Source organism: Macaca thibetana, chromosome 11, assembly GCF_024542745.1.
Source record: "Macaca thibetana thibetana isolate TM-01 chromosome 11, ASM2454274v1, whole genome shotgun sequence".
NCBI lineage: Eukaryota > Metazoa > Chordata > Mammalia > Primates > Cercopithecidae > Macaca > Macaca thibetana.
Window position 1 is genome coordinate 118685911 of NC_065588.1, and position 26251 is coordinate 118712161.

Below are 26251 nucleotides of genomic sequence, written 5' to 3' on the forward strand. Positions count from 1 at the left end.
AAAAAACCTTAAGGCCAGGCACAGTGGCTCACACCTGTTATCCCAGCACTTTAGGAGGCCAAGGCCAGTAGATCTCAACTGAGGTCAGAAGTTCAAGATCAGTCTGGCTAACATGGTGAAATCCTGTCTCTACTAAAAATACAAAAATTAGCCAGGCGTGGTGGTACACACCTGTGATCCCAGCTACTGGGGAAGCTGAAGCAGGAGAATCCCTTGAGCCTGGGAGGTGGAGGTTGCAGTGAGGGCGACAGAGCGAGACTCTGTCTTAAAAAATAAATAAATAAAAACAAAAACCTTAAGATGGGAATATATGTGGTCTACATTATTTTCTCTATTTGTGTATATGCTTAAGGTATTTTGACATTTAAATACAAATAAAATTTAAAAATCCACTGGACAGGCAAGATGTGGTAGCTCAAGCCTGTAATCCCAGCACTTTAGGAGGCCGAGGTGGGTGGATCACTTGAGGTCAAGAGTTCGAGACCACCCTGGCCAATATGATGAAACCCTGTCTCTATTAAAAATACAAAAATTAGCCAGGCATGGTGGCAGGTGCCTGTAATCCTGGCTACTCGGAGACTGAGGCAGGAGAATCGCTTGAACCTGGGAGGTGGAGGTTGCAGTGACACCCAAGATTGCACCATTGCACTCCAGCCAGGGCGACTGAGTGAGACTCTGTCTCAAAAAAACAAAACAAAAAAATCCACTGGACAATAGTCATTATAACTTGGTTTTCATGAAATCTTGATGTTAAAAAGTAAACTAACATTAGCTAAATATTATCTTCTAATTTTTGTGTTTTGATTAGTATTTCGGAACCACATGAGGAGATTTGAGAAAAATTTCCTGTAACCAGTTTGTCATCTTTGACTACGGTTAGTTAGAAATTTTTTGCTATTTGTCAGTCCTCACCTCACCCCACCTTAACCATTACAACCCTTCCTTCTTTGCCAATAGAGCAGCCTCTCCCACAAAAAAGTTCAGAACATTGAGCATCAATACGAGTGCCTCGACTAGTGGCAGGACTGGGAAACAATTCCTCGAACCATCCTTAAAAATAAAGATGACTTTTAACAAGGCTAGTTAGTAAGGAACACAGCTGGCGAATGTTTCATTTAATTTTCTAAGCCTTGACCACATGCACACTTGTTCAGTATTTCCCCCAGAAAAGAAAGGGACAGATCGTGTTCTCATTGTGTCACAGAAAAAAACTCCAATGAGATTTTTGCCATGGAAAGGGCTCCAAGCTTTTACCCTTAATTTTGCTGTGAATGTTATTTATCACGACATGTGTTCTTTCAGTTTGTTTTTTGTAGATGGAGTCTCGCTCTGTCGCCCAGGATGGGGTACAGTGGCACAATCTCAGCTCACTGCAACCTCCACCTCCTGGGTTCAAGCAATTCTTGTGCCTCAGCCTCCCGAATAGCTGGGATTACAGGTGCACACCATCATACCTGACTAACTTTTGTATTTTTAGTAGAGGGGGCCAGGCTGGACTCAAACTCCTGACCTCAAGTGATCCGTCTGCCTCGGTCTCCCAAAGCACTGGGATTATAGGCATGAGCCACCTTGCCCGGCCAACATGTTAATTTATAATAGTCAAGAAGCACTGAGTTCACATTCTGTTTTTATACATAACCCTATAGGCAATTACAGTCACACATTGCTTAAGAATCAGGATACCTTCTAAGAAATGCATCATGAGGCATTTCACTGTTGTGGGGACATCACAGGGTGCACTTACACACACCTAGAAGGTATAGTGTACTACACACCTGGGCTACATGGCACAGCCTATCGTTCCTAGACTATAAACTTGTACAACATGTTACTGTACTGAACGCTGCAGGTAATTGTAACACAATGCTAAGTATTTGTCTATCGAAGCATATTTAAACATACAAAAGGTAAAGATACCATATTATAATCTTATGGAACCACCTTTGTTGATGTGGTCCATTGTTGATTGAAACATCATTATGTGGCACCTGACTACGTGTGGTTAGAAAAGGAGGAGATGTTCTTTTAAGCTTCTTTTTTTTTTTTTTTCTTTTTTTTTTTTTAGACTGAATCTTGCTGTCTCCCAGGCTGGAGTGCAGTGGCATAATCTCGGTTCACTGCAATCTCCACCTCCCGGGTTGATCAAGCAATTCTCCTGCCTCAGCCTCCTGGGTAGCTGGGATTACAGGCGTCCGCCACCATGCCAGGCTAATTTTATGGTTTTAGTAGAGATGGGGTTTTGCCATGTTGGCCAGGTTGATCTCGAACTCCTGACCTCAGGTGATCACCTGCCTCAGCCTCCCAAAGTGCTGGGATTACAGGCGTGAGCCACTGCGCCTGGCCGATCTTTTAAGTTTCTGTTCATTTATTCATTTATCTTAACACCATAGTGTTAGGGCTTTCTTTATTTTAAAGAGTATAGACTGGAGCTAAGCTCAAATTAGAAGTCACAGCATAGCCCAGAGATAAATAGATCAGGTACTCAGATAATAGGCAGCCAAAATAAATTCACATGGTTGAGCCATTATTTTCTCTAATCTCCTCAGATGAAACCATACTTGAGATACTCAGAACATACTACACTATACTCAACTGGCGACATCGAACAATTTAATTAAATTAGCAATTTGAAAGATGAATGACCTCAACTCAAAAGTAACATAATGCAAAATAAGAATAACAAATGGAAAAGAAAAGGATGGAGGATGTCAATACAAACCTTGCTACTTTCAGCATTCTTTTCAATCTCTAAATGTTTAATCTGTTTCTCAGCTGCCTCAAGCTGCTGTCTAAGTTTCTCCATTTCCGATTTGCCTTCGGAACTGGCTTTCCGAAGTGCATCAAGATCCAAGAGCTTTTCTTCAGTAGCCTTGAGCTGTGATGTAAAATTATCAATAACCTTGGTTTGTTCATTGCATTTGGCTTGTAGTACCTCTAGCTCCTTTACCTTTATTTCAGCTTCCTGTAATTTGTTCAACGTCTCTTCCATTTCTACGAGATGCTGGTCTTCTGCTTTGTCCAGTTTCGACTTGATGGCTTCCAGACTGTTTTCCTTTTCTTTAATAACTTTCATCAGTTTAGCCCTCAAGGCTTCCATCTCTTTAGCATGAGCAGACCGTTCAGAGTCTTGTTGATTCTGCAAATTTTCTATTTCGTGTTGGTAATCTAGTCTCATTTTCTCTATTTGTGTTTTTAGCTCAGCAAATTCTGCCGTCTCTGTCCCAAGCCCTTTGCTGAAAGATACCTTCAGTTCTTCCATCGCCTGCTGGTGGGACGCAATGGCAGTCTCCAGTTTGGACTTCCATAGAGCTATCACATCTGAGTTCTCTTTGTTGGCATGCTCCAGCTTGCTTTTCAATGACTCGTTCTCTTTGGAAAGCTTTTCCGTGGCAGTATACAGAGCTTTTATCTCCTTCTGATGAGTTTCTTCCCGGGCTCCAAAATGCTCCTTCAGAGAAGTTATTTCTCTCTGGTGGTCAGTACGGGTGACTTCTAACTTTTCTTGCAAAGAGCTTATCTCTTGCAAAAGGGAAAGTGACATGTCCACATCCCCAGCAGGCTTATTGGACTCTAGCCTTCTTCGGAGCTCAGCTACTTCCTGTACTCTCAATGCTAGGTCTTTCTCCAACTCCATTATACGTGACTTTTCTGAAACTGTAGCCACCTATTAACAGCAGTCCAAAGAAAAGAAGATCATTTAAATAATAAGTCATTGACTTTTTTTTTTTTTTTTTTTTTGAGATGGAGTTTCACTCTTCTTGCCCAGGCTGGAGTACAATGGTGCGATCTCAGCTCACTGCAACCTCCACCTCCCGGGTTCAGGCGATTCTCCCGCCTCAGCCTCCTGAGTAGCTAGGATTACAGGCATGCGCCACCATGCCCAGCTAATTTTTGCATTTTTAGTAGAGACGAGGCTTCACCATGTTGGTTAGGCTGATCTCAAACTCCTGACCTCAGGTGATCCACCCACCCCGGTCTCCCAAAGTGTTGGGATTACAGGCGTGAGCCACCGCGCCCGGTCTGATTTTCTCTGACACTGAAGATATTTAATAACTACCTCATCTCAGGCAGCAAGCTATTATGAATGTTTATAGGTTAATACATATTTCTAACTGTGATAATGGCTTAAGTCCAACTTTAGTAGCTCCAATTCTAAAGAAGCTTAAATCAGATAAATATCCATTAACTGATAAGTTAACAGAAACAGTAACTTTCAAAGTTCTCAGATATATCTGCCTCCTGAAAGAAAACATTTCCTTATTTTGCCAGTTTGTTCTACTCCACTTCATCCAGGCTGCATAAATGCTTATCCATTTCATGGAAGTGATCTTACAACTGTGCCATCCGGAACAGTAGCTGTTAGCCACACGTGGCTACTAAGCACTTGAGACAGGGCTCATCTGAAGTGAGGTGTGGTGTAAGTGTAAAATACCCATCAGATTTTGAAGACTTAGAAGGAACACAAAATGTCTTGTGGGCCAAGTGCAGTGATTCACGCCTGTAATCCCACCACTTTGGGAGGCCGAGGCAGAAGGATCACTCGAGGCCAGGAGTTCAAGATCAGTCTGGGCAACATAACAAGACTCCATCTCTGCAAAAAATAAAAAATTAGCCAGGTATGGTGGTGTCGCCTGTGGTAACAGCTACTCGGGAGGCTAAGGCAGGAGGATTGCTTGAGTCCAGGAGGTTGAGGCTATAGTGAGCAGTGATTGTGCCACTGCACTCCAGCCTGGGAGACAGAGCAAGACTCTGTCTCTAAAAAAAAAAAAAAAAAATGAAATTATATTTTAAAATGGTTAAAATATCTTGTTAATTTTTATATTGATTAAATATTTTGGATATATAAGTTTACATAAAATATATTATTAAAACTAATTTAACCTGTGATTTACAAAAAAGTAATGTGGGTACCAGAGAATTATAAATTGTACATGTGTGGCTTGCATTATACTTCTATTGGATAGCACTTGCATAAAAGGTCTAAAATTACCTATCAAATGTTTCAATAAATAACACATCACCTGTAGAATGAAACTCTCATTGAAGAATGAAGAATTAATTTACTAAACTTTTTTTTTTTTTTTTTTTAAGAGGGAGTTTTGCTTTTGTTGCCCAGGCTAGAGTGCAATGGCGTGATTCCAGCTCACTGCAACCTCTGCCTCCCAGGTCCAAGCAATTCTCCTGCCTCAGCCTTCCAAGTAGCTGGGATTACAGGCATGTGCCACCACACCTGGCTAATTTTGTACTTTTAGTAAAGACAGGGTTTCACTATGTTGGTCAGGCTGGTCTCGAACTCCTGACCTCCAATGATCCACCCAACTTGGCCTCCCAAAGTGCTGGGATTACAGGCACAAGCCATCACGCCCGGCCTACTCATCATTTTATTAAAACACAAAGTAAGAATGATTACTTACCTGCAATAATACATAAGAACCTTACACAAAATCCCCTTTTTAGATTTGATAATTCTATCAGCATTTTGATGTAAATATCTTCTTCCCCTAACCCTCTAACCCAGTGGTTCTCAGACATTAGAATGCACATGAATCACCTGGAATGTACATCTAACCTGCAAGTTTCCACCTATTCCCAAGTACTTTGATTCTATTTGAGCTCTTGGGTAGTACCCAAGAATCTTCTTCCTTTAAATAAATGCCCCAGGGCTAGAAAAACACTTTCTTAACCTGTGCCCTTTCAGTGCTAGAAAATTATTTCCCTCTGCTACTGCTACGCAGTCCATTCAGTACATAGGACATGTGGAAAATAGCTTCCATCATAAAAATTCTTGGACTAATCTGGGAAATGAAAGGAAACAAAATAATTTTAAAACAGCAATGAGTCCCATATTTCAAGGATCAAAACTCCTCTGATTGGCTGGGTGAGGTGGTACATGCCTATAATCCTAGCACTTTGGGAGGCCAAGGCAGGAGGATCACTTGTGGCCAGGAGTTCAAGATCAGCCTGGGCAACACAGCGAGAACCCCATCTCTACAAAAAAATGTTAAATATTCCTCTGAATTTAAGACTCCTCTCCCACACTGCCTTTCTTTGAGACAGAAAATAACAGATATGTTTCTTTCATTTCCTCTGCCCACCCTACAGGCTGTGACAACATTAAAGATTAAAAATGTCCATAAAAGAAGAGGAAAAGAAAGCACTGGGTCTCCAAAATTACATAATCAAAGTAAATAAAATTAAATATTTCAGAGCTGACTATAATTGCTGTGCTTCATAGTTACAGACTCATCAGGTTAAAGATGTTAATTCATTTACACATGATTTTCTAGGGAGGGAAGAATCCAAGAGTTTGTTATGCCAAAATAACATACAAAACATTAATAAACCCACTAGGATATGGTAAAATTTGCTAAATAAAAGAAAAAAAACCCACAAAACACTAATAAACCCCATTGCTGCAAGGTCTGTAGCATAAATACATTAAACCCAATAGGGCAATGGTTCTTAGTTACAACAAAACAGTCAAGTAGAGAAAAATGCCAAGTAAAAAATAAGTAAAAATAATAAATAACAATGTGATTTTACTTTCCATGGCATTTTCCTATAAAGTACAGCAATTTATTTTTCATTTCCCAAAATCTGCCCTCATTCAAAACTATGTAGTATGTCTGCTTCTCCCACTAGTTTGAGACCATGAATTAAGTCAGAAATTATTTCTTATTCTTGCTAACATCTCTACAGCACCAAGGACACTGTTTGGAAACTGGATTTATTGGCTAGAAAAAATTCTAAAGCACTTCCTAAAAAGTAACATAGGTGATACGAAACTTACATGGGTAGCTGGTTATTTTAACACTTGGGAAACCAAGAGTGAGGATCAACGGAAGACATACTTCATTATGGAAAGATTATAAGCTTTACACTGAAATACTTGGATAAAACATAGTGTAACTGTATGCCTTATCTAGAGCAGAAAAAAAACCACAAAATTGTTTGCTGACAAAAGGGAGAGGAGTTTACATGTTTAAAAAAAATATATCGCTTCAACAGCCCATCACACTAAAGGAACTCAATCTCATTAGTCCACTGTATTTCCCAGATCAATTATTCGGCTCTCAGTTAATGAGGAAACAGCACCAAATTACCACTTTTTTTTTTTTTTTTAAACAGGGTCTTGCTCTGTTGCCCAGGCTGGAGTGCAGAGACGTGAACATGGCTCACTGCAGCCTGAACCTCCTGGGCTCAAGAGATCCTCCCACCTCAGCCTCCCATGTAGCCACCACACCCAGCTAATTTTTTTTTTTTTTTTTTTTTGTAGAGGCAGGTGTCACCATCTTGCCCAGGCTGGTCTTGAACTCTTGGACTCAGGTGATCCTCCTCCCTCGGCCTCCCAAAGTGCTGGGATTACAGGCATGAGACACCATGCCTGGCCCACTATTTTTGTTTTCTTACCAAATACACAGGAGAAATCTTTAGTTCGGAGGCCGATCGTTCCTTCTTCTTAAAAAATAAAAACGTATGATTTAGAAAAGAAAAACTGTCTAGATTTTTAGATCAGTCAATGAATTCTCAACAAGAGAAATTTCTACAAACATTAGAAATTTCTTTTAAAAATCAAGATAGAAAATTTGATTAGACAGAGTAATTTTTCAAATTCTAAAGTTAAGAATCTGGGCAATTTAGTCACTGACAGACAAATTCATGATTTAAAAGGGTATGTGAATACATATCTTACATGTAAGTGACTGTTTCTTAATCTTTAAGCACAAAACGACTTCCATAATAGACAGACTCCATCCTGTGGTGCTTAAGAGCACAGGCTCTGGGGCCAAATGTCCTAGATGCAAATCCTGCTTCCACTATTCTATTTGCTGTTTTATCTTAGGCAAGTTACTTAACTTCTCTGTCCCTCAGTGTTCTTGTCTGTAAAATGGGGACACTAATACTCCCTACCTCCTATGGTTGTGTTGAGACGGAATACGTCTAAAGCACTTAGAATAGTGTCTGGCATGTAGTATGTACTATATAGGTGATTTAATATATAAATAAACTAAAACCTGACTAATGTCCTGGCTCCAAGGGCCAAGCACAATGAGCTCGGGGCAGGAAGAAGCCATTCTGTTCCCAACATACATTTCCCTCCTGACCACTGAGTGTTTTTATTGTTTTGTTTTGTTTTTTCCAGACAGTCTCATTCTGTCACCCAGGCTGGAGTGCAGTGGCATGATCTCAGCTTACTGCAACCTCCACTTCCTGGATTCAAGCAATCCTCCTGCCTCAGCCTCCCATGTAGCTGAGATTACAGGCACATGCCACCAGGCCCAGCTAATTTTTGTATGTGTAGTAGAGACAGGGTATCACCATGTTGGCCAGGCTGGTCTCAAACTCCTGACCTCAAGTGATCTGCCTGCCTCAGCCTCCCAGAGTGCTAGGATTGGAAGCGTGAGCAACTGCGCCCAGCGTCCACTGAGGTTTCAATCCCCTGAGTGACAGGATGGAGGGAGATGCAGAGATCAGCCTTCCAAGATAAAAAGGTAACTGGGGTGAAAGTCTTTAACTCTCATGAAACAGAGCCCATGTTTCCATTTCCTTCTCCCAAGAGGCCAGGGAAGAAGTCAGGAACAGAGCTAAAGTAAAACAACAATAACAAAAAATTCTTTGAAAACCTACTAACTAGAAATATGAGAACAAGAGGACAATTGACTGCTTGTGGCCAACTGGAGAAATGTATTTCATGGTATTAATATAAAGAACTTTAAATACAGTCATATCCACTCATTTATTCAGTTGTAAAGTTTCTGATCCTGATTTGGTTGGGTTGCCAAAGGAATGAGTCTTTCCTTTTGACAAAAGAGGAGATATAAACACCTGTTCCTGCTCAGTCTCAGCTCACGAACACCTGAACGGTACCAAGACCAAACTCAGGTTGAACCACTGGGTCAAGGCTCAGGCCAACTCTAAAGCCTGTCACCTGAGGTGTCCACCATTCACATGCATGGGTCTGCTTCATTAAATAGTGAAAACCATTACCCTAGTGTCTTCTAACTCCCTCTGGAGTTTGTCAGCTTTGGTCTTTTCAAAGAGCAGGCTCTGTTCAAGCTCCTTAATGCGGGCATGCTCCAGTTTGGTCTGCGTCTGTTAGTAAAAAGGAAGAGGAAGAGAACACAACAGTGCCACCATGACATGCCAGCACGAGAGGAGAGACAGCGGCATGCAGGCTGAGCCACCAGTACCTTCTGCCAAGGGGTGAACCAAAGGGGAATGGAGAAGGGAAGAAGTGGAGGTGAGATGAGGTGGGCAGTGAGGATGAATACCAGGGATAAAGGATGGTGGTGGGCAGGGGGCATGGGCTAGTCTGTTCAGAAAGAAAAAAATGGAAAACACATGAGGCCAGATGAAGTGTCAGAGGCATGCAGCCAAATATAAGTAATATTGATAAGTGAAGTTTATCAGCACCAATTAGAATAGTTAATATCCCTCCCTCTAAACTATCCTTATCCCTCCGCCCCACAAAGGCTGCTTGACATTAATGTGTATGTAACTGACTTGATCACTTTAAAAGGTATATTGACCCTCAGAATGACCGTCACTATCACCTAAATATGGCAAAGATACCATAAATCTTAAACTGTTCAATAAGTCCTTAGAGCAGATTCTTGCACCTTAGCATATAACTTGACGTAAATAAGGGTCAAATAATAACCCCAATAGAAGGAATCTGGAAACTAGAGCTAAGAAATCATGCTAGCAGGCTCTGCAGAAATGGGCGAGAAGGGTCTGAGTTAGAGTCTCAGCAACATTCCTACATGTGATGGGGAAGAGGCCATGGAAGCTCTAGCTTCTTTCCAGCAGTGGATTTCCCAAAGGCTATTTGGCTCCAGGGAGGGAAAAAAGGACTCAGAATTACAAAGAGAAAATTTAGTAATAATTATCCTCTATAGTCTCCATCTCTGAAGCAGGCCAAATGAGAGGCTCAGGAGAAGAGCAAAGTTTAGCTCAAACTGGTAAGGGGTTATTTTTACCTTAAGATGCAGATGTTTTTATTAGCTCAGATGTAAAGAGCCAATTCAACACAAAGGCATGGGTTCGAGCTCTTGCAAAAAGAGCTGGTGGGTTACTAAGGTGATTCAACACCTGTGATCTCAGAAACTCTGCTCTCCCCACCATCACGCACTTGGATGTAGCCTGATGGGGAACCCAGAGGATAATCTCTAACAGGTTTAACTGCAGCAGAATCTTAATCAATTTGAAATAATCTGGGTCCAAATGTACCTCTTCCCACCCCCACCTCTCTTATACAAGAGGTTATCAGTTATCAGAATCAGCGACTGACAAGGCCCACACCTGCAGGGCTGCTCTCAGCAGCTGTCAGTTACTTGCAGTAATTTAAATATTTTGTGGTTCTAATTGACCTGTCAGTCTGGACAATTACAGGCAATGAAAAAATGACAACAGACTCTAAAAAAGTGACACAAAGTAGTGCAGAGCTTGAGTAGAGGAGGGGAACGTAAAAGTGAAGGTTACAAACGTCTTCATTCATTCCAGTGGGACTCGGGGACCTCAATGCATTCAAGAGGTCATTTTGCTTGTAAACCAGGTATCAACAAACCATCATGGGATATTTAAAAGGTGAACAAAATTTTTTTTTATCACCTGCTTCAGCTCTGTAGAGTCCACAAAAATAATGAAATACAATTCAAGCCCTAACTGTCTGGATAATCCCCTTGGTCTGTATGTGCCTTGGATGGACACTGTTCAATCTCCCTGCTTTTATGAGAAAAGAATCTAATCCTTACCCACATAATTGGGGTCACAGCCTCAGGAGCTGAAATCCAAAACTACAGTAGTAGGAAAAGAAAAGGCAACAGAACCTTTTTTCTCTTGACATAGTTAAGTGTCCTCTGGGTAAAAGGTCACTATTTCCAGATAAAAAGGATAAAAAGCAAATATACGTTTAATGTGATCTCCTCCCCATTCAGAGATCTTCCAGATAAGCGTAGCCAATGCCTCCTTACTGATGGGTCTATATACCTATTATCTGGGGCTCTACAGTGCCTCAGCCTCCCCAGTAGCTGGGATTACAGGCGTGCGCCACCACACCCGGCTAATTTTTGTATTTTAGTAGAGACTGGGTTTCACCATGTTGGCCTGGCTGGTCTTGAACTCCTGACCTTAGGTGATCAATCAGCAGCAAGGGAACTAGTGATCCACTTCCATGCCGCAGTACACAGTAAAAAATGTGACACTGAACAGGACAACCCTTCTTATAAAATCATTCCTTTCTTAGAATAAGACACAGAGTATCCCAAGAGGAAAGTCCTGGGACAGGGGATTGAGAAGGAATGCAAAGGCTTTGCGAGAAGCGCACAGGAAAGGCAGGGGGGAAATCCCATGCAGACTGACACCGGGGGCAGCAGGAGCCTGTTTCGGAACGAGAGAAGAGACCCAGATCACTGAAGTAGCTTCACAAAAAGGAACTCTTCAGAACGAAGACCTTTTAAAACATTTAGTCTTTTTTTTTGAGATGGAGTTTTGCTCTTTTTGTCCAGGCTGGAATGCAGTGGCGTCATCTCTGGTCACTGCAACCTCTGCCTCCTGGGTTCAAGTGGTTCTCCTGCCTCAGCCTCCCTAGTAGCTGGGATTACAGGCGTGTGCCACCACACTCGGCTAATTTTTTTATTTTTAGTAGAGACGGGGTTTCACCATGTTGGCCAGGCTGGTCTCAAACTCCTGACCTTAGGTGATCTGCCCGCCTCAGCCTCCCAAAGTGCTGGGATTACACGTGTAAGCCACAGTGCCCGGCCAAAAGTTTAGTCTTGAGCTGTCTATTTCAGCTGCCAGGAGGTGGTAGGAAGTAATGTCATTCTTTAATTTCCTTCTTATGTGGCAATAAATCAAAGCAGAATGCTTTCAGGTTCTTTACAACCAGCAGCACAGCTGGCAGGGTACACCAGGAAGCAGTGCTCTAGAGACCACATAGCAAGAACTTGTACTGGATGTTTGAACTTAGAGGAAGAAAAATAAAACACCTGCATGCCTAGTAATGCTACAGCTAGAAAACTCTCACTTCACTAACAACAATTTAAAACATACTGTGTCTTCACTGACAAATGCTTGCCTCTAGTTTCGCAACTAAGGAACATACTGTAGAAACAAATGGAAGTTTGAATGTCTCATCAGCTGCATTGGCAGGCACTGGCCAGTGGCGGGGGCACACTGAAAAGGCAGCCAGTCAGCTCTGGGACAGCAGCCAGCCTCACGATACCCTTTCCTCTTATGGGAAGTAAAATTAGACAACTTGGAAACTTCCCCAGAATTCCCACAACTCCACATCTAGAATGCTTTATGCTCCAGTCAGATATCATCTCTTTTGGAGTAATTCCACTAAAATTAGAAGACATTATGAATTAAGTGAAGAAGGCCAGGTCTCCAGACAAAAGACTTTTTCCCCCCTTTCTGGCAAAATTCTTTATAAAGCAAATAATGACCTATTCATTAAACACATGAATGTGTGGAGCTTAGTCATTATATACAATTTCTTCAGGATATAAACGTAATTGCTTTGAAAGCCACATGCACAGAAACATTAAGGTCAATGTCCCAAGGTCAGATTATGCAGTTAGTGTTTGAGTATATCAATAAGCATTTTAATCTGTGATCAATCTTTGTTAACAAGGGAAATATCCACACAGTTAAGTGCCCTCTTACATTCTCAGGATCTTCAGAAATCTGGCTCTTTTGCTATCAGTAAAAAAATAAAAAAAATTAAACAACAACAAAAAAGAGATTCCAATAAAGCTTCAATATGTGTTAGGGTTTCAAGATAACTTTATTTGATTAATTTCAAGTAAGTTTATCAGACAGACTATACAAGCCTAGTGCTGATGTAAATTATTTTAACTGGACCCTCCCCAAGACACCATAGGCTGTATTTCATATGAATTAGATGATGACATGAAACTTCTAATGAGACTTTGGGATGTTTTTAAATGGATGAGAACAACACAAAAATTGACTAAAGGAATGTGGCTGTATATGAAATGAGTGAAGAAGATATCTATTACATTGTTAATGAACCATTAAATTCTGGGACCCATAAAACTAGAACCCAGGAAATGCCCCCCTCCTTGCTTTGTTAACTGTAAAGACACATTTATTTCCAAAGAAATCAGAGTTGCTGTTTGGAAGGACCCCTCAAATTTAAGCACGGTGTGGGCAGCCGACAGACTCTAAAATTGTAGCAAAACTGCATATTTGGGAAATGCACAGTTAAGTACAATTTTTACTAAAATATTGTAGATTAAAGGACCACAAATCTGGAAAATGTGAAAAACTGAATGATTTACATTTGTCATATATCTAGCAATGGCTTGAAACCATCAAAACCATTTAATTCTGGTATCTAATTTAAAAACTAATATGAATACATTGTTTAAAAGGGATGAGAAACCTGACACTAAAGGAAAATCCATGAATTCTACAAATGCCATGAAATAAAAGAAGCTGAAATATAAAGTGTTCTTAGTTTTTGCTCTGCCGATTACTTTTTTTAAAAACGTCAACAATTACAACATATTCCTTTTATAGGGTTATAAAAGGATTTATCCTGCTCAACTGGAAAGCAAAGTTGAGATAAAGAAAAAAAGCTTTGTTATGGACTTTTTTTTTTTTGAGACAAAGTCTCGTCCTGTCCCCCAAGCTGGAATACAGTGGCACCATCTCGGCTCACTGCAACCTCCACCTCTCAGGTTCAAGCGATTCTCCTGCCTCAGCCTCCCAAGTAGCTGGGATTACAGGCACCCGCCACCATGCCCGGCTAATTTTGTATTTTTAGTACAGATGGAGTCTCACCATGTTAGCCAGGCTGGTTTCGAACTCCTGACCTTAGGTGGTCCACCCACCTCGGCCTCCCAAAGTGCTGGGATTATAGGCGTGAGCCACTGCACCCGGCCTGTTAGGGACCGCTATGACCAAATTTAAAATGCCTTTTCTAATCATTAGAGGAACATCAGTCTCACTTAGGACTGCTTTAAATTGAGGACACACTGCCAGATTTATGACTTGATGAAATCCAATTCATGGTTTTGAATTGTGAAGCACGAGAAAGAAGTAGTGCAAGTTTCACTCTGCCACAGGACATGGACACACAATCACAGGCTCAAGGACTGGCACCGTCACCACAAAGCCACCCCCAGAAGCCAACCTGGCCAGAGAGGCCAGGGTTTCCCCTGCCACTTCCTCAGCTGACTGCTCTGGCCGCTCATTTCGATTGGTGCATTATTTCACTCATGTTCTGAATAGTGATACCCATCAAAGCTTTAAGAGAGCTGAAGGGGTTTTACCTCAAGATCACCTTTGGTAATTGATTCTTCTTCAACCCGGAACTGAAGGTCCTCAACCTTCCTGCGGAATAAAACCCAAACAAAACACTTAAGAAACTAAGTAACACACAGCCTTAAAAAAAAAAAAAAAAAAAAAAAAAATTCACGTTGGGGATGGTAGGTCACTCCTATAATCCCAGCAATTTGGGAGATGGAGGCAATTTGAATTCATCACTACCCTGGTGAATTCAAACAGAGAGCAGCAATAAATGCCTTAGAGACATAATAAGTTTAAAAATGCATCTCTGCACTTCGGGAGGGCAAGGTGGGAGAATGGCTTAAGGCCAGGAGTTTAAAAGCAACATGACGAGACCCGTCTCTACCAAAAAAATTAAAAATGAGCCAGGTGTGGCAGCATGCATCTGTGATCTCAACTACTTGCGAAGCTGAGGTGCGAGGATCGCTTGAGCCCAGGCAGTCAAGGCTGCAGTGAGTTATGATCGTATCACTGCACTCCAGGCTGGGCAACTGAGTGAGATCTTGTCTCAAAAAGAAAAAAATAAAATAAAATAAGCTACCTGTAATTCTAGCATTTTGAGAAGCTAAGGTAGGCAGACTGCTTGAGCTCAGTTTGAGACCAGTCTGGGCAATATGGCAAAATCCTATCTCTACAAAAATTAGCCACGCATGGTGGCACGTGCCTGTAGTCCTAGCTACTTGGGAAGCTGGGGTAGGAGGATCACTTGAGCCAGGGATGTCAAGGCTGCAGTGAGCCATGATCACACCAGTGTACCCCAGCCTGAGTGACAGAGTGAGACCTTGTCTCAAAAGATAATAATGGCTTTTTTTTTTTTTGAGACGGAGTCTTGCTCTGTCGCCCAGGCTGGAGTACAGTGGTGCAATTTTGGCTCACTGCAACCTCTGCCTCCTGGGTTCAAGCGATTCTCCTGCCTTAGCCTTCCAAGTAGCTGGGATTACAGGCACCTGCCACCAGGCCTGGCTAATTTTTGTATTTTTAGTAGAGATGGGGTTTCACCACGTTGGTCACGTTGATCTCGAACTTCTGACCTCAAGTGATCCGCCCACCTTGTCCTCCCAAATTGCTAGGATTACAGGCATGAGCCACCGCAGCTAGCCATACATTTTTTTTTTATAAAAAAAAGAACAGAAGCAAATGGAACTGGTGCCATGGAATTCAGAAGGGCCTAGAGGGTCTATCACTGTCTCTTGTTTACTTGCAGCCATTTTTTAAATATGAAGAGAATTTCCTACGTATAGTGTTTCTCTCTCCAGTGAGAAAGTAAGAGATGGTATTGTACCTCACTATGACCCCTGACAACATTGCTTATGACTGGGATAAGCACAGAGCAATACTAATTTATTACTGAATTAAGTCCCTGTTACCAGAAATGACAGAAGATGGCATTAAATCCAAAAGAAATAAATGTCCCATAACCCAGGGATGTTCAAATGATTTCCATGCAGACACTTTTTTCAGAGACTGTGTCTGTTCACGGCCTCAAGAAAGTTCCTTTGTTTGTTTCTGAGACAGGGTCTCACTCTGGTGGCCCAGCTGAAGTGCAGTCTCAGCTCACTGCAGCCTCAACCTCTTGGGCTCAGGTGATTTTCCCACCTCCTGAGTAGCTGGGACTACAGGCATGCGCCACCACGTCCAGCTAATTTTTCTTTTTTTCTTTTTATTTTTAGTAGAGACAGGGTTTTGCCAGGGTGTCGCCCAGGCTGGTCTCAAACTCCTGAACTCAAGCAATCTGCCTGCCTCAGCCTCCCAAAGTGCTGGGATTACAGGTGTGAGGTGCCACGCCCGGCCTGAAAGTACCCTTTATAAGAACCAAACTTAAGTCTGTGTCTCACACCATTTAACATTTGATTTCGTACTGACCCCTACAATTCTCTCATCGTTCCACATGTGAGAATTTCGTTTTCCTAATAAGGCCTGAGTTTCTCAAGTACAGGGACCTTATGTCACTCACCAGACATAACACAATTCATAAACACTAGGTAACTTGGACCTAGAAGAGCCTCTCACCAGGAAACTGGTTCCAGGTGAAAACCGGTTGGGAATGGCCACCACAGCTCTGATGAAGGCGACCCTCCAGAGTAGGTCTGGAATGCATCACAGCTCAAGAAATAGGTTATATTAACCAGGCCATGTCTTTATTTTTTCTTTTTGAGACAGAGTCTCACTCTGTCACCCAGGCTGGAGTGCAGTGGCGCAATCTTGGCTCACTGCAATTTCTGCCACCCGGGTTCAAGGGATTCTCCTGCCTCAGCCTCCCAAGTAGCTGGGATTACAGGCACCCGCCACCAATCCCAGCTAATTTTTTTGTATTTTTAGTAGAAACGGGGTTTCACCATCTTGGCCAGGCTGGTCTAGAACTCCTGACCTCATGATCTACCCGCCTCAGCCTCCCAAAGTGTTGGGATTACAGGCGTGAGCCACTGTGCCCGGTCAATCAGGCCATGTCTAAATGATTCCAAACTTATTGAAAAAAGTCGAATCAAAGCAGATCCTCTTCACACAGTATGGCAGAGTTCACTTTCTGCTGGACATATAGTCATTCCTTTGGTCCTGAGGGTTGATAACAACATGATTATTAATAGGAAATTTTCTTCTAAAGTCATTTAAAATGAAAAGGCTGCTGGGCACGGTGGTTCACGCCTGTAATCCCAGCACTTTGGGAGGCCGAGGCGAATGGATTTCCTGAGCTCAGGAGTTCGAGACCAGCCTGGGCAACGTGGTGAAACTCCATCTCTACTAAAATACAAAAAATTAGAGACAGGTGTGGTGGCGTGTGCCTGTGGTCCCAGCTACTTGGGAGGCTGAGGCAGGAGAATCGCTTGAACCTGGGAGGCAGAGGTTGTAGTGAGCTGAGATTGCACTGCTGCACTCTAGCCTGGGCAACAGAGCTAGATTCTGTCTCCAAAAAAAAAAAAAAAAAAAGGGCAGGGGGAGGCTACAACTGCACCAGGAAACAGTCTGGGGTCACCTTTTCTCCTCTTCAAGCTGGTTAAGAAGCTCCACCTTCTCCCTGTCCGCAGCTTCCACCATGGTTCGCAGCTGGTCCATTTTGGCTTCCAATTCCAGGACATGCTGGGGAAGGCAAGAGTGTCAGTAAATGGACTATTTCTGACCAAGACACAGACCCAGAGATACTTCCCCAAAGAGCTGTGGGTCACCATGGTGAGTGGGCGTTACTCTAAAACCTTATGTTAAAATGCTTTCTCTATTTTAATAGGTTATTCTCCACAGCTTTCCTGGAAGATAGATGATGAAAAACCACACCGTTAAAGTGATAAAGAACAATGTTAAAACAACCCTCATCTTTTTTGAAGCTGAAACACATATTAAGAGTAATCCACAAACAGCAGCTATAATCACTGTTAAGGCCCTAGTAACTAAGCTGGCCTAACACCCGACACAAAGACCAGACACTAAGGTCGAATCAAGAACAAAACTTCATCTCTGTGATCATGGAAACTGGCACCCCAGGTGGTAGCTTTCAAACAAGCACAGCAAAGAAATGTACACCCATTTCCAGTGCTCTCAAGACTAGCTCCTCGGTGCCAAGCACCGGGTATGCTTCTCGGCCTCCTCAGCAGCTTTAGAAACCATCACTATCTCCACAACAAGGTCCAGACTTCACCTGGTCATGTCCGTCCCGGGCCAGAGCTAGCTCCTGCTCTATCTCCCCCACGTGGCTCGTGGCCTTGGCCACCTCCGCCCTCTCCAGATCCCGTTCCGCCAGCAGCTGCTCAATGTGCTGCTGCTTCTCCTTCAGGGCCTCCTGGAGGGCAGTGGTACCGGAGATCTTCCTGGCGTAACGGGAGGAGGTTTCAGTCAACTGCAAAGGAAAGTTAGAGAAGTGAAGGGCGATGATGCTGTCAGAAAAGCGAGGGAGGCGTGATGCATGCATGGCGGGCATCTGCTCGGCAAAGCAAGGGCACTGCTCCAGTTGGCAGGCTGGCCAGGATTAGGAAAGGCTTCAAACACACAAGACAGCATGTGCCTTCTGTCTATAAATCTTACAAAGAATACGTCAATGTAAAGAGATCGGCCATGTGCAGTGGTTCACGCCTGTAATCCCAGCACTTTGGGAGGCCAAGGTGGGTAGACCACTTGAGGCCAGGAGTTTGAGACCTGGTCAAGATGGTGTGACCCCATCTCTACTAAAAATACAAAAATTAGCTGGAGTGCAGCGGTGCGATCTCAGCTCACTGCAACCTCCACCTCCTGGGTTCAAGTGATTCTCCTGCCTCAGCCTCCCAAGTAGCTGGGATCACAGGCATGCACCACTACCACCCAGCTAATTTTTGTATTTTTAGTAGAGACGGGGTTTTGCCATGTTCGCTAGGCTGTTCTCGAACTCTGAAGTGCTAAGGTTACAGGTGCGAGCCACTGCACCAAAGGCCATCTGCTCAGCCACTGCTGGCTCCAGACCAATTCAGCCTTGACTTCATCTTCTGCAGTCAGAGCTGCAGCTGTCGCCTGAAAGCTCTTCTCTTCATCGGTCTCCTTAGGCCCTTGCTGCAAGATGTACAGGATGCAGACTTACAGCAAGGATTTTTCCTCAATTAATAACTCGGCAACTTGAGAACTACAAAAGAAGCCAATCGAACCCAAATTGCCCTTTGCTGTTTCATTTAGTCAAAGTTCTTGAAATTACTTAAACATACTAGGAAGTAACTCCTGTTGTCTTTTTTAACCATTTGACCTTGACCTTCCAATTGCATTATATAGCTAAATTATACCTTCTCTTGCTAGTATTTCTTCCTGAATACATTAAATGTGTGGCTCCCAACCATGTGCAGAGATGCCCCAGGGTGCCGAGCAAACTCACCAGTGCACTGTAGGATGCTTTTAATTTTCAAGAGAAACACAGCGACATCTGCTGGACTCTATGGAAACTACTAGTTCGAGGCAATTCAGTCTCATCATTAGATTGTCCTACAGTCCTTTCAATAACATCACGTCTTTCAAAGCTGGGTTTTGGCTATTCCCATGACGGAAAAGAAAGTATGATGCAAAAATCAACATGCACAGGAAATGAGGTTCGCGATGAGAAATAAGATTCCAAGGCTCGACTAGATGTGTAGAGTCCAACAGCAGCACACACAGTAACACTAAGTCATTGTGGTTATTAATGAATGAATTGGCCAGGCGTGGTGGCTCATGCCTCATGCCTGTAATCCCAGCACTCTGGGAAGCAGAGGCAGGCAGATCACTTGAGGTCAGGTGTTCAAGACTGGCCTGGCCAACGCGGTGAAACCTCGTCTCTACTAAAAATACAAAAAGTAGCCGGGCATGGTGGCAGGCGCCTATAATCTCAGCTACTTGGGAGGCTGAGGCAGGAAAATCACTTGAACCCAAGAGACAGAGGTTGCAGTGAGCTGAGATCACGCCACTGCACTCCAGCCTGGGCAACAGTGAGACTCCGTCTCAAAGAAATAAAAAATAAAAATAAAAACAGAGAATGAATTAAATATTTTTTCAATTTTTGTTTTTCTAAAACAGAAATACATTTCTGAGCAAAATAATTGAAATGACACTTCCAATTCCTCTGTATCTTTGTCATACTATTTTACGGTGATTTTTGGATTAGAAACCATAAAGACACAACAATAAGCTGTCTCACAGGTACAGAAACTCATGTCTCTCGTCAATTTTCACTGCATGAGGTGAGCGAAGAGGTACGAGCACTGGTCCAAAAAGTAAGAGGAGAGATTGGTGGGAGCAGGGAGAGCTTGCTATTTCCCAAACAAATGGACACAATTACAAGGTAATAAAAATTACTCAAGAAAGAATTTCTAATCCAGAATAGACCCTTCCATGGAACTGTTCCTAGAACAGCAAAGGAGGCAAGCTGTCCATATCAGAGTTTCCGACCCACATTAAACAAAGCTCTGTCTGAACACAGGGGTTTGGGGTTCTTCTCCATGTCATTGTTCTTGTCATGCTTTTCTCATAAAAGTAATTCCTCTCTCTCTTCATGTGCAAATGGAAACGCTCTGAGCAGTACTTATTCTATCTAACAAAGAAGAAGAAAGCCTAGATGGCTGGCAGAGGAGCACAGCCCCACGTAAAGATTTCAGCACCTGTCCCTTCTCTGCCCGACGACAATGGAAGAGCAGGCACCGTGAGATCCCGGGCTAACCACCTCTTCCCCATAGCACCACGCAACATCCTAGTTCCTGGCCTGTGGTTCCTCACCACCCAGAGGAGACCTGAACTCAGTCTGAGGAGAGTCTGATGCCGCCATTTCTAACTTAAACAGTATTTGCCCCACTTCTAGGAAATAAACTTATGGGCAAGGCTTTTGACCCTAATAACACCTTAATAAACAGAATGAGATGTTGCCTATTTTAATGCTAGTGATTCTATTTTTACTGCTCTAAACAGGAAAAAGAGGGAGAGAGGGAAAGGGACTGGGAGAAGATGGAAGAAGAGGGCTTTCCTACTATCCTCTTCCGGCTCCAAAAGTTCCCTTTAGTGTCCTCTGGCTCAAGTCAGGGACGCTTCACACACTAACTGCTTCCAGTAGGTTAGGTTGTATTAATATTAAAATCCTACGGACACACCTTTTCTCAAAACACTTCAGTTCCTAAAATTATTTGAAGTCAAAGAGAAAGACAGGCTGGGAGCGGTGGCTCACACCTGTAAATCCCAACACTTTGCAAGTCCAAGGCAGGAGGATCGCTTGAGCCTAAGAATTCGAGACCAGCCTGGGCAACAGAGTGGGTCCCTCTCTCTACAAAAAAAAAAAAAAAAAAAATTAAATTAACCAGGCGTGGTGGTGTGCATCGGTAGTCCCAGCTACTGGGGAGGCTGAGGCAGCAGGACGGCTTGAGCCTGGGACGTTGAGGCTGGGTGACAGAGTGAGACCCTGACTCAAAAGAAAAAAAAAGAGAGAGGGAGCAACAGATCTATGGACTTGAAGAAAAGGATCTCGCCAATGTTCCTATCATTTTGTCCTAAAATATTTTCATAGAAAATAATTTGACCCCTGTGTTAGACTAAGCAGTAGTTACACAGATTTACCATGAACACATGCATTTTTAAGCTTTTAAGAATATGAAAGGGACGATTAAAAGCACTTTCTGATTTCAAAAAATGCATTCTTGCTGGAGTTACCTTTTTCAAAACTTACTTGCAAGGACTTTCACAGCAAAAGCTGTGAGCAACATTCAGCACAAGGACAAGCAAAGCAGCAAAGCAGGGGCACTGACCACGGGCCTTAGTCATGCCTGGGAAGTGGAGGCAGGTAGAGAAAGGGGGCTTACTAGTCCTGTCCGACTGGGCCTGCTGCTCACAGAGGAGGCCACTGAGCTCATGGAGCTGAGAGAAGAGGCAGAAGGGCTGCGCTTCAGGCTGGCGGACGTGGTTGCCATCACTCGCCTCACTGCGTTGGCCTTGGCTTTGGCTGGTGTAGTGGAAGGGAAGCCAATCTTGGTAACTTTGTGGACAGGAGCAAACAAGCCGTATTTGGGTTGACACTGAAAATACCTTTAGAGAACAACAAGAACAGTAACAAAAAAAGACTTAATCACAAGAAATAATAACTATAACCAAAATGCTCTCCCAACTCCTAACTGAAGGCGGGATTCCTGGAAATTCGACCACTAAGCTGGGGTTATACACCAGCATGTAGCAGTCACGTGTATGCAGGCTGACTAACAGCTTCAGTGATGGTTTAGAACACACACTGGTGACGATATGATACACAAAGTCAGGTTTACTCACCTGTTGCTGAGATTCTACATAAAGGAAATAAATATTTCCACAACCTGATAAATGTACAGCAGAGGAGTTTAGCAATAGAGCAAGCCCATTTAATAAAACCGTGCCAAAGGGAAAGGAAATCAACAGGCACCTAACTTTGGCAGATCCATTAAAGTAAACATGAAGAGCTGTGCGTGGTGGCTCACGCCTGTAATCCCAGCACTTTGGGAGGCCGAGGTGGGCAGATCACGAGGTCAGAAGATCGAGACTATCCTGTCCAACACGGTGAAACCCAGACTCTACTAAAAATACAAAAATTAGCTGGGCGTGGTGGTGCGTGCCTGTAATCCCAGCTACTCAAGAGACTGAGGCAGGAACCTGAGAGTCACAGGTTGTGGTGAGCCCAGATTGCGCCACTGCACTCCAGCCTGACAACAGAGTGAGACTCTGTCTCAAAAAAAAAAAAAAAAAAAAAAAAAAAAAGATTCGTTGAAAATTTGTAATGTTTGTTTCAATAAAAATATGCAAAAAAAAATAAAAAAGATAAAGTATTCTGCAAGTATAGCATTGAGAAGACCCAGAAAAAAGAAAACGGCATTGAAGAAAAAGAAAAAAAAAAGTAAACATGGAGAAATATTAACTAGTAATGTCTGTTTTCGGACTGACATGGGCAATGTCATGACTCTAAAGGATTACAATGCTTTAGTATTAAGAAAAGATGGCTTCGTAATCATTGCAGTTCCAAGAGATCTTTATCTCCATAAGTCATAATTACTGTATGTGGTAGATAAAGCCCTTTTCTCTATAATTAATTTGCTTATAACCAATTTGTCTATGTTTTATAAGTAAAATGTTAACTACCACATTTTACTAATCAAGTGATTCACTAGTGTACTATATACTACTAATAATGCATCACAGACAACACCTGTGCCTTCAAAACATTTTGAAGAGAAGAGTGGAAATTCCTTCTGCATCTGTGTGCATTACTGTACTCCCATCCTGTGTCTGCCAGGCAAGAACGGGGTTATCCAGGCCGGACGCAGTGGCTCACACCTGTAATACCAGCACTTTGGGAGACCAAGGCAGGCGGATCACCTGTGCCCAGGAGCTTAAGACCAGCCTGGGCAACAGCCCATCTCTACTAAAAATACAAAATTTAGCCAGGCATGGTGGCGCACGCCTGTAATCCCAGCTACTTGGGAGGCTGAGACAGGAGAATTGCTTGAACCCAGGAGGCGGAGGTTGCATGCAGTGAACCAACATGGCGCCACTGTACTCCAGCCCGGGCAAGAGAGGGAGGCCCTGTCTCAAAAAAAAAAAAAAAAAAAAAAAAAAAAAAAAAAAAAAAAAAAAAAAAAAAAAAAAAAAAAAACCAGAACGGGGTTATCCTTACAATGGAAGAAGTCCACTTGCTGGTCTGTTCTCCTGCCGCAGGATGGAATTCTCATCAAATATGAAGACACGTTTTGCAGTTCTTTTCCCTAACAAAGGTGGCTACCTTCTACCCCCACCCACACCCCAGATGCCCAGGTACTCTTTCAGAAGTCAACTCCTATTAAAAGGGACAGAAGCCAGACAGATAACACCGTATTTGCTTTCTATTTTGAAAAATAAACAGAATGCTTGTTGAGAATCTACTGTCATGTATTATTACGGAGACAGTCAGAAGAACAGCCCCAGTTTTAGTGTGGGGAAAACAAATCAGCGGATGGGTCTCAGGAAATAAAAGTGCCACTCTTCCGAACACACCTTTCCATGTTATGATACACACTTGGTGAGACTGGCTTGAGCATCGTCACGTACAAGAGTGACACAAGATGTTGCACAACGCCAAACCAACCTTGTTCCAGCAACAGCGCCATCGTTCTTCCCAAGCGGCTCGTCTAACTCCACACCACACCATTCCCCCTTGGCAAAGTCCGTCTCGCCAAGAAACCGGACTACACCAGCCTTAGTGCCACCAACCTGGAAGAAGAGAAGGTTAAAATCAAGAGATGAACGTTACTCTACAGCTTAATCATTTGTGGTTCCAACTAGTAACTAGGTACTACATTCCACCATTTCCACCAGCAACTTCTTTGCTTTAGCTTCTCTTTGACTCTAACAGTTCTCTTGAAGGAAGTCTGGCAAAGAAACTTACCTGACTTATATTACCAGAGTGATTTGATGCCTAATATGTTGTAATAATGAGATAGCCAATCTAATATGTAGATATTAAGGCTGTTCACCAAGTTCATTATTCCTTGTCTTAGAAAACACTTTATTTATTTATTTATTTATTTATTTTGAGACAGGGTCTCACTCTGTCGTCCAGGCTAGAGTGCAGTGGCACGATCATGGCTCACTGCAACCTTGACCTCCCGGGCTCAGGGGATCTCCCCACCTCAGCCTCCTGGGTAGCTGAAACTACAGGTGCACACCACCAAACAGGCTAATTTTTTTGTATTTTTTGTGGAGACAGGGTTTCGTCATATTGCCCAGGCTGGTCTTGAACTCCTGGGCTCAAGTGATCTGCCTACCTCAGCTTCCCAAAGTGTTGGGATTACAGGCGTGAGCCACCACTCTTGGACCTTATTTTATTTTTCTAACAGAAATGCTTCTGCTTCAAAACAAACTTGTGGCTGGGCACAGTGGTTCGTGCCTGTAATCTCAGCACTTTGGGAGACCCAGGCAGGAGAACTGCTTGAGCCCAGGAGTTCGAGACCAGCCTGGACAACATAAGGAAGACCCTGTCTCTACAAACAATAAAAAAAATTAGCCGGGCACAGTGGTGTGAGCCTGTGGTTCCAGCTACTCAGGACGCTGAGGTGGGAGGACTGCTTGAGCCCAGGGGTTTGAGGCTGCAGTGAGCCGCAATTGTACCACTGCACTCCAGCCTGGGCGACGGAGTGAGACTCCACCTCAAAAAAATAAAAAAGTAAATAGGCCAGGCACGATGGCTCACGCCTCCCAGCACTTTGGGAGGCCGAGGTGGGTGGATCACTTGAAGTCGGGAGTTTGAGAGCAGCCTGGCCAACATGGTAAAACCTTGTCTCGACTAAAACTACCAAAATCAGCTGGGTGTGGTGGCTCACGCCTATAGTCCCAGCTACTTGGGAGGCTGAGGCACAAGAATAACTTGAACCAGGGGCGGAGGTTGCAGTGAGCCAAGATCACATCACTGCACTCCAGCCTGGGCAACAGGGCAAGACTCTGTCTCAAAAAAAAAAAAAAAAAAAGGACTTCAAAAACTAATCGGCTCGGTGTGGAAGTTCATGCCTATAATCCCAGCACTTTGGGAGGCTGACGTGGGAGGATCATCGGCGTCCCAAAGGCTGCAATGAGCCATGATCACACCACTGCACTACAGCCTGGGCAACAGAACAAGAAACTGTTTCAAAAAATAATAATAATTGACTCTTGCTATTTTCCACAGTGAGGCTCTCTGTTTCTTCACAACTATTAAAATTATCATTCCTAGGCTGGGTACAGTGGCTCAGGTCTGTAATCCCAACACTTTGGGAGGCCAAAGCAGGTGGATCACTTGAGGCCAGGAGTTCGAGACCAGCCTGACCAACATGGTGAAACTCCGTCTCTGCTAAAAATACAAAAATTAGCTGGATGTGGTAGCACACGCCTATAATCCCAGCTACTCAGGTGGCTGAGGCATGAGAATTGCCTGAACCTGGGAGGAGGAGGTTGCAGTGAGCCAAGACTGTGCCACTGTACTCCAGCCTGGGTGACACCGTGAGACTTTGTCTCCAAAAAAAAAAAAAAAAAAAAAAAAGAGTACTAGTTCTAGACTTGACACATTTGATCTTTTAATAATTTCATTAGTTAGTACCAATACATAAATCGTCACCTATATAAAATTGGCCTTACTGCAGTTGAGTCAAAAGAAAGTAAAGAAAGTTGGCCTGAATTTTCTCCTTCCTCCCACACCACACCATTCAGAGCAGCAGTCCAGCCAGCATCATGTGAGCACGACACAGCACATTGGTTAAAGATGATGTAGCCTCTTCAGATAATGTGTTAAATTCTTTGGGGGTGAGTCGAAGTTACTGTCATGACAATTGTTTTTCCAAGAGACACCTAACAGGCTATAGTCAGTAATTCTCCAAGCAAACTACAAGCTTCATTCAGATCAGCTTTGTAAAAAGTAATCACAAATACCAAATTAGCAACTATTTCTCTAAATGCAGAAGAAAAATCTGTATGTATCCTGAAAAAAAATCATGTCACAAAGTTTGTC

At 43.1% G+C, this 26251-nt stretch overlaps 1 protein-coding gene across 5 annotated transcripts in view; it reads right to left on the bottom strand.

Annotated features, from left to right (window-relative positions):
- Nucleotides 1-26251, bottom strand: part of CLIP1 (CAP-Gly domain containing linker protein 1) — a 111013-nt gene that overhangs the window by 69607 nt on the left and 15155 nt on the right. For 2 of the 5 annotated variants that reach the window (XM_050747832.1, XM_050747827.1), the window contains exons 3-8: nucleotides 23861-23985; nucleotides 21579-21801; nucleotides 17945-18142; nucleotides 17288-17391; nucleotides 14301-14361; nucleotides 2720-3664 (exon numbers count right to left, since the gene is read on the bottom strand). In XM_050747832.1, the coding sequence (XP_050603789.1) occupies nucleotides 2720-3664; nucleotides 14301-14361; nucleotides 17288-17391; nucleotides 17945-18142; nucleotides 21579-21801; nucleotides 23861-23985 (1656 nt within the window). Of the gene's footprint in view, nucleotides 1-2719; nucleotides 3665-8988; nucleotides 9094-12666; nucleotides 12700-14300; nucleotides 14362-17287; nucleotides 17898-17944; nucleotides 18143-21578; nucleotides 21802-23860; nucleotides 23986-26251 lie in introns of those variants that run through there. The other 3 variants (XM_050747829.1, XM_050747831.1, XM_050747828.1) reach the window with 3 other exon arrangements.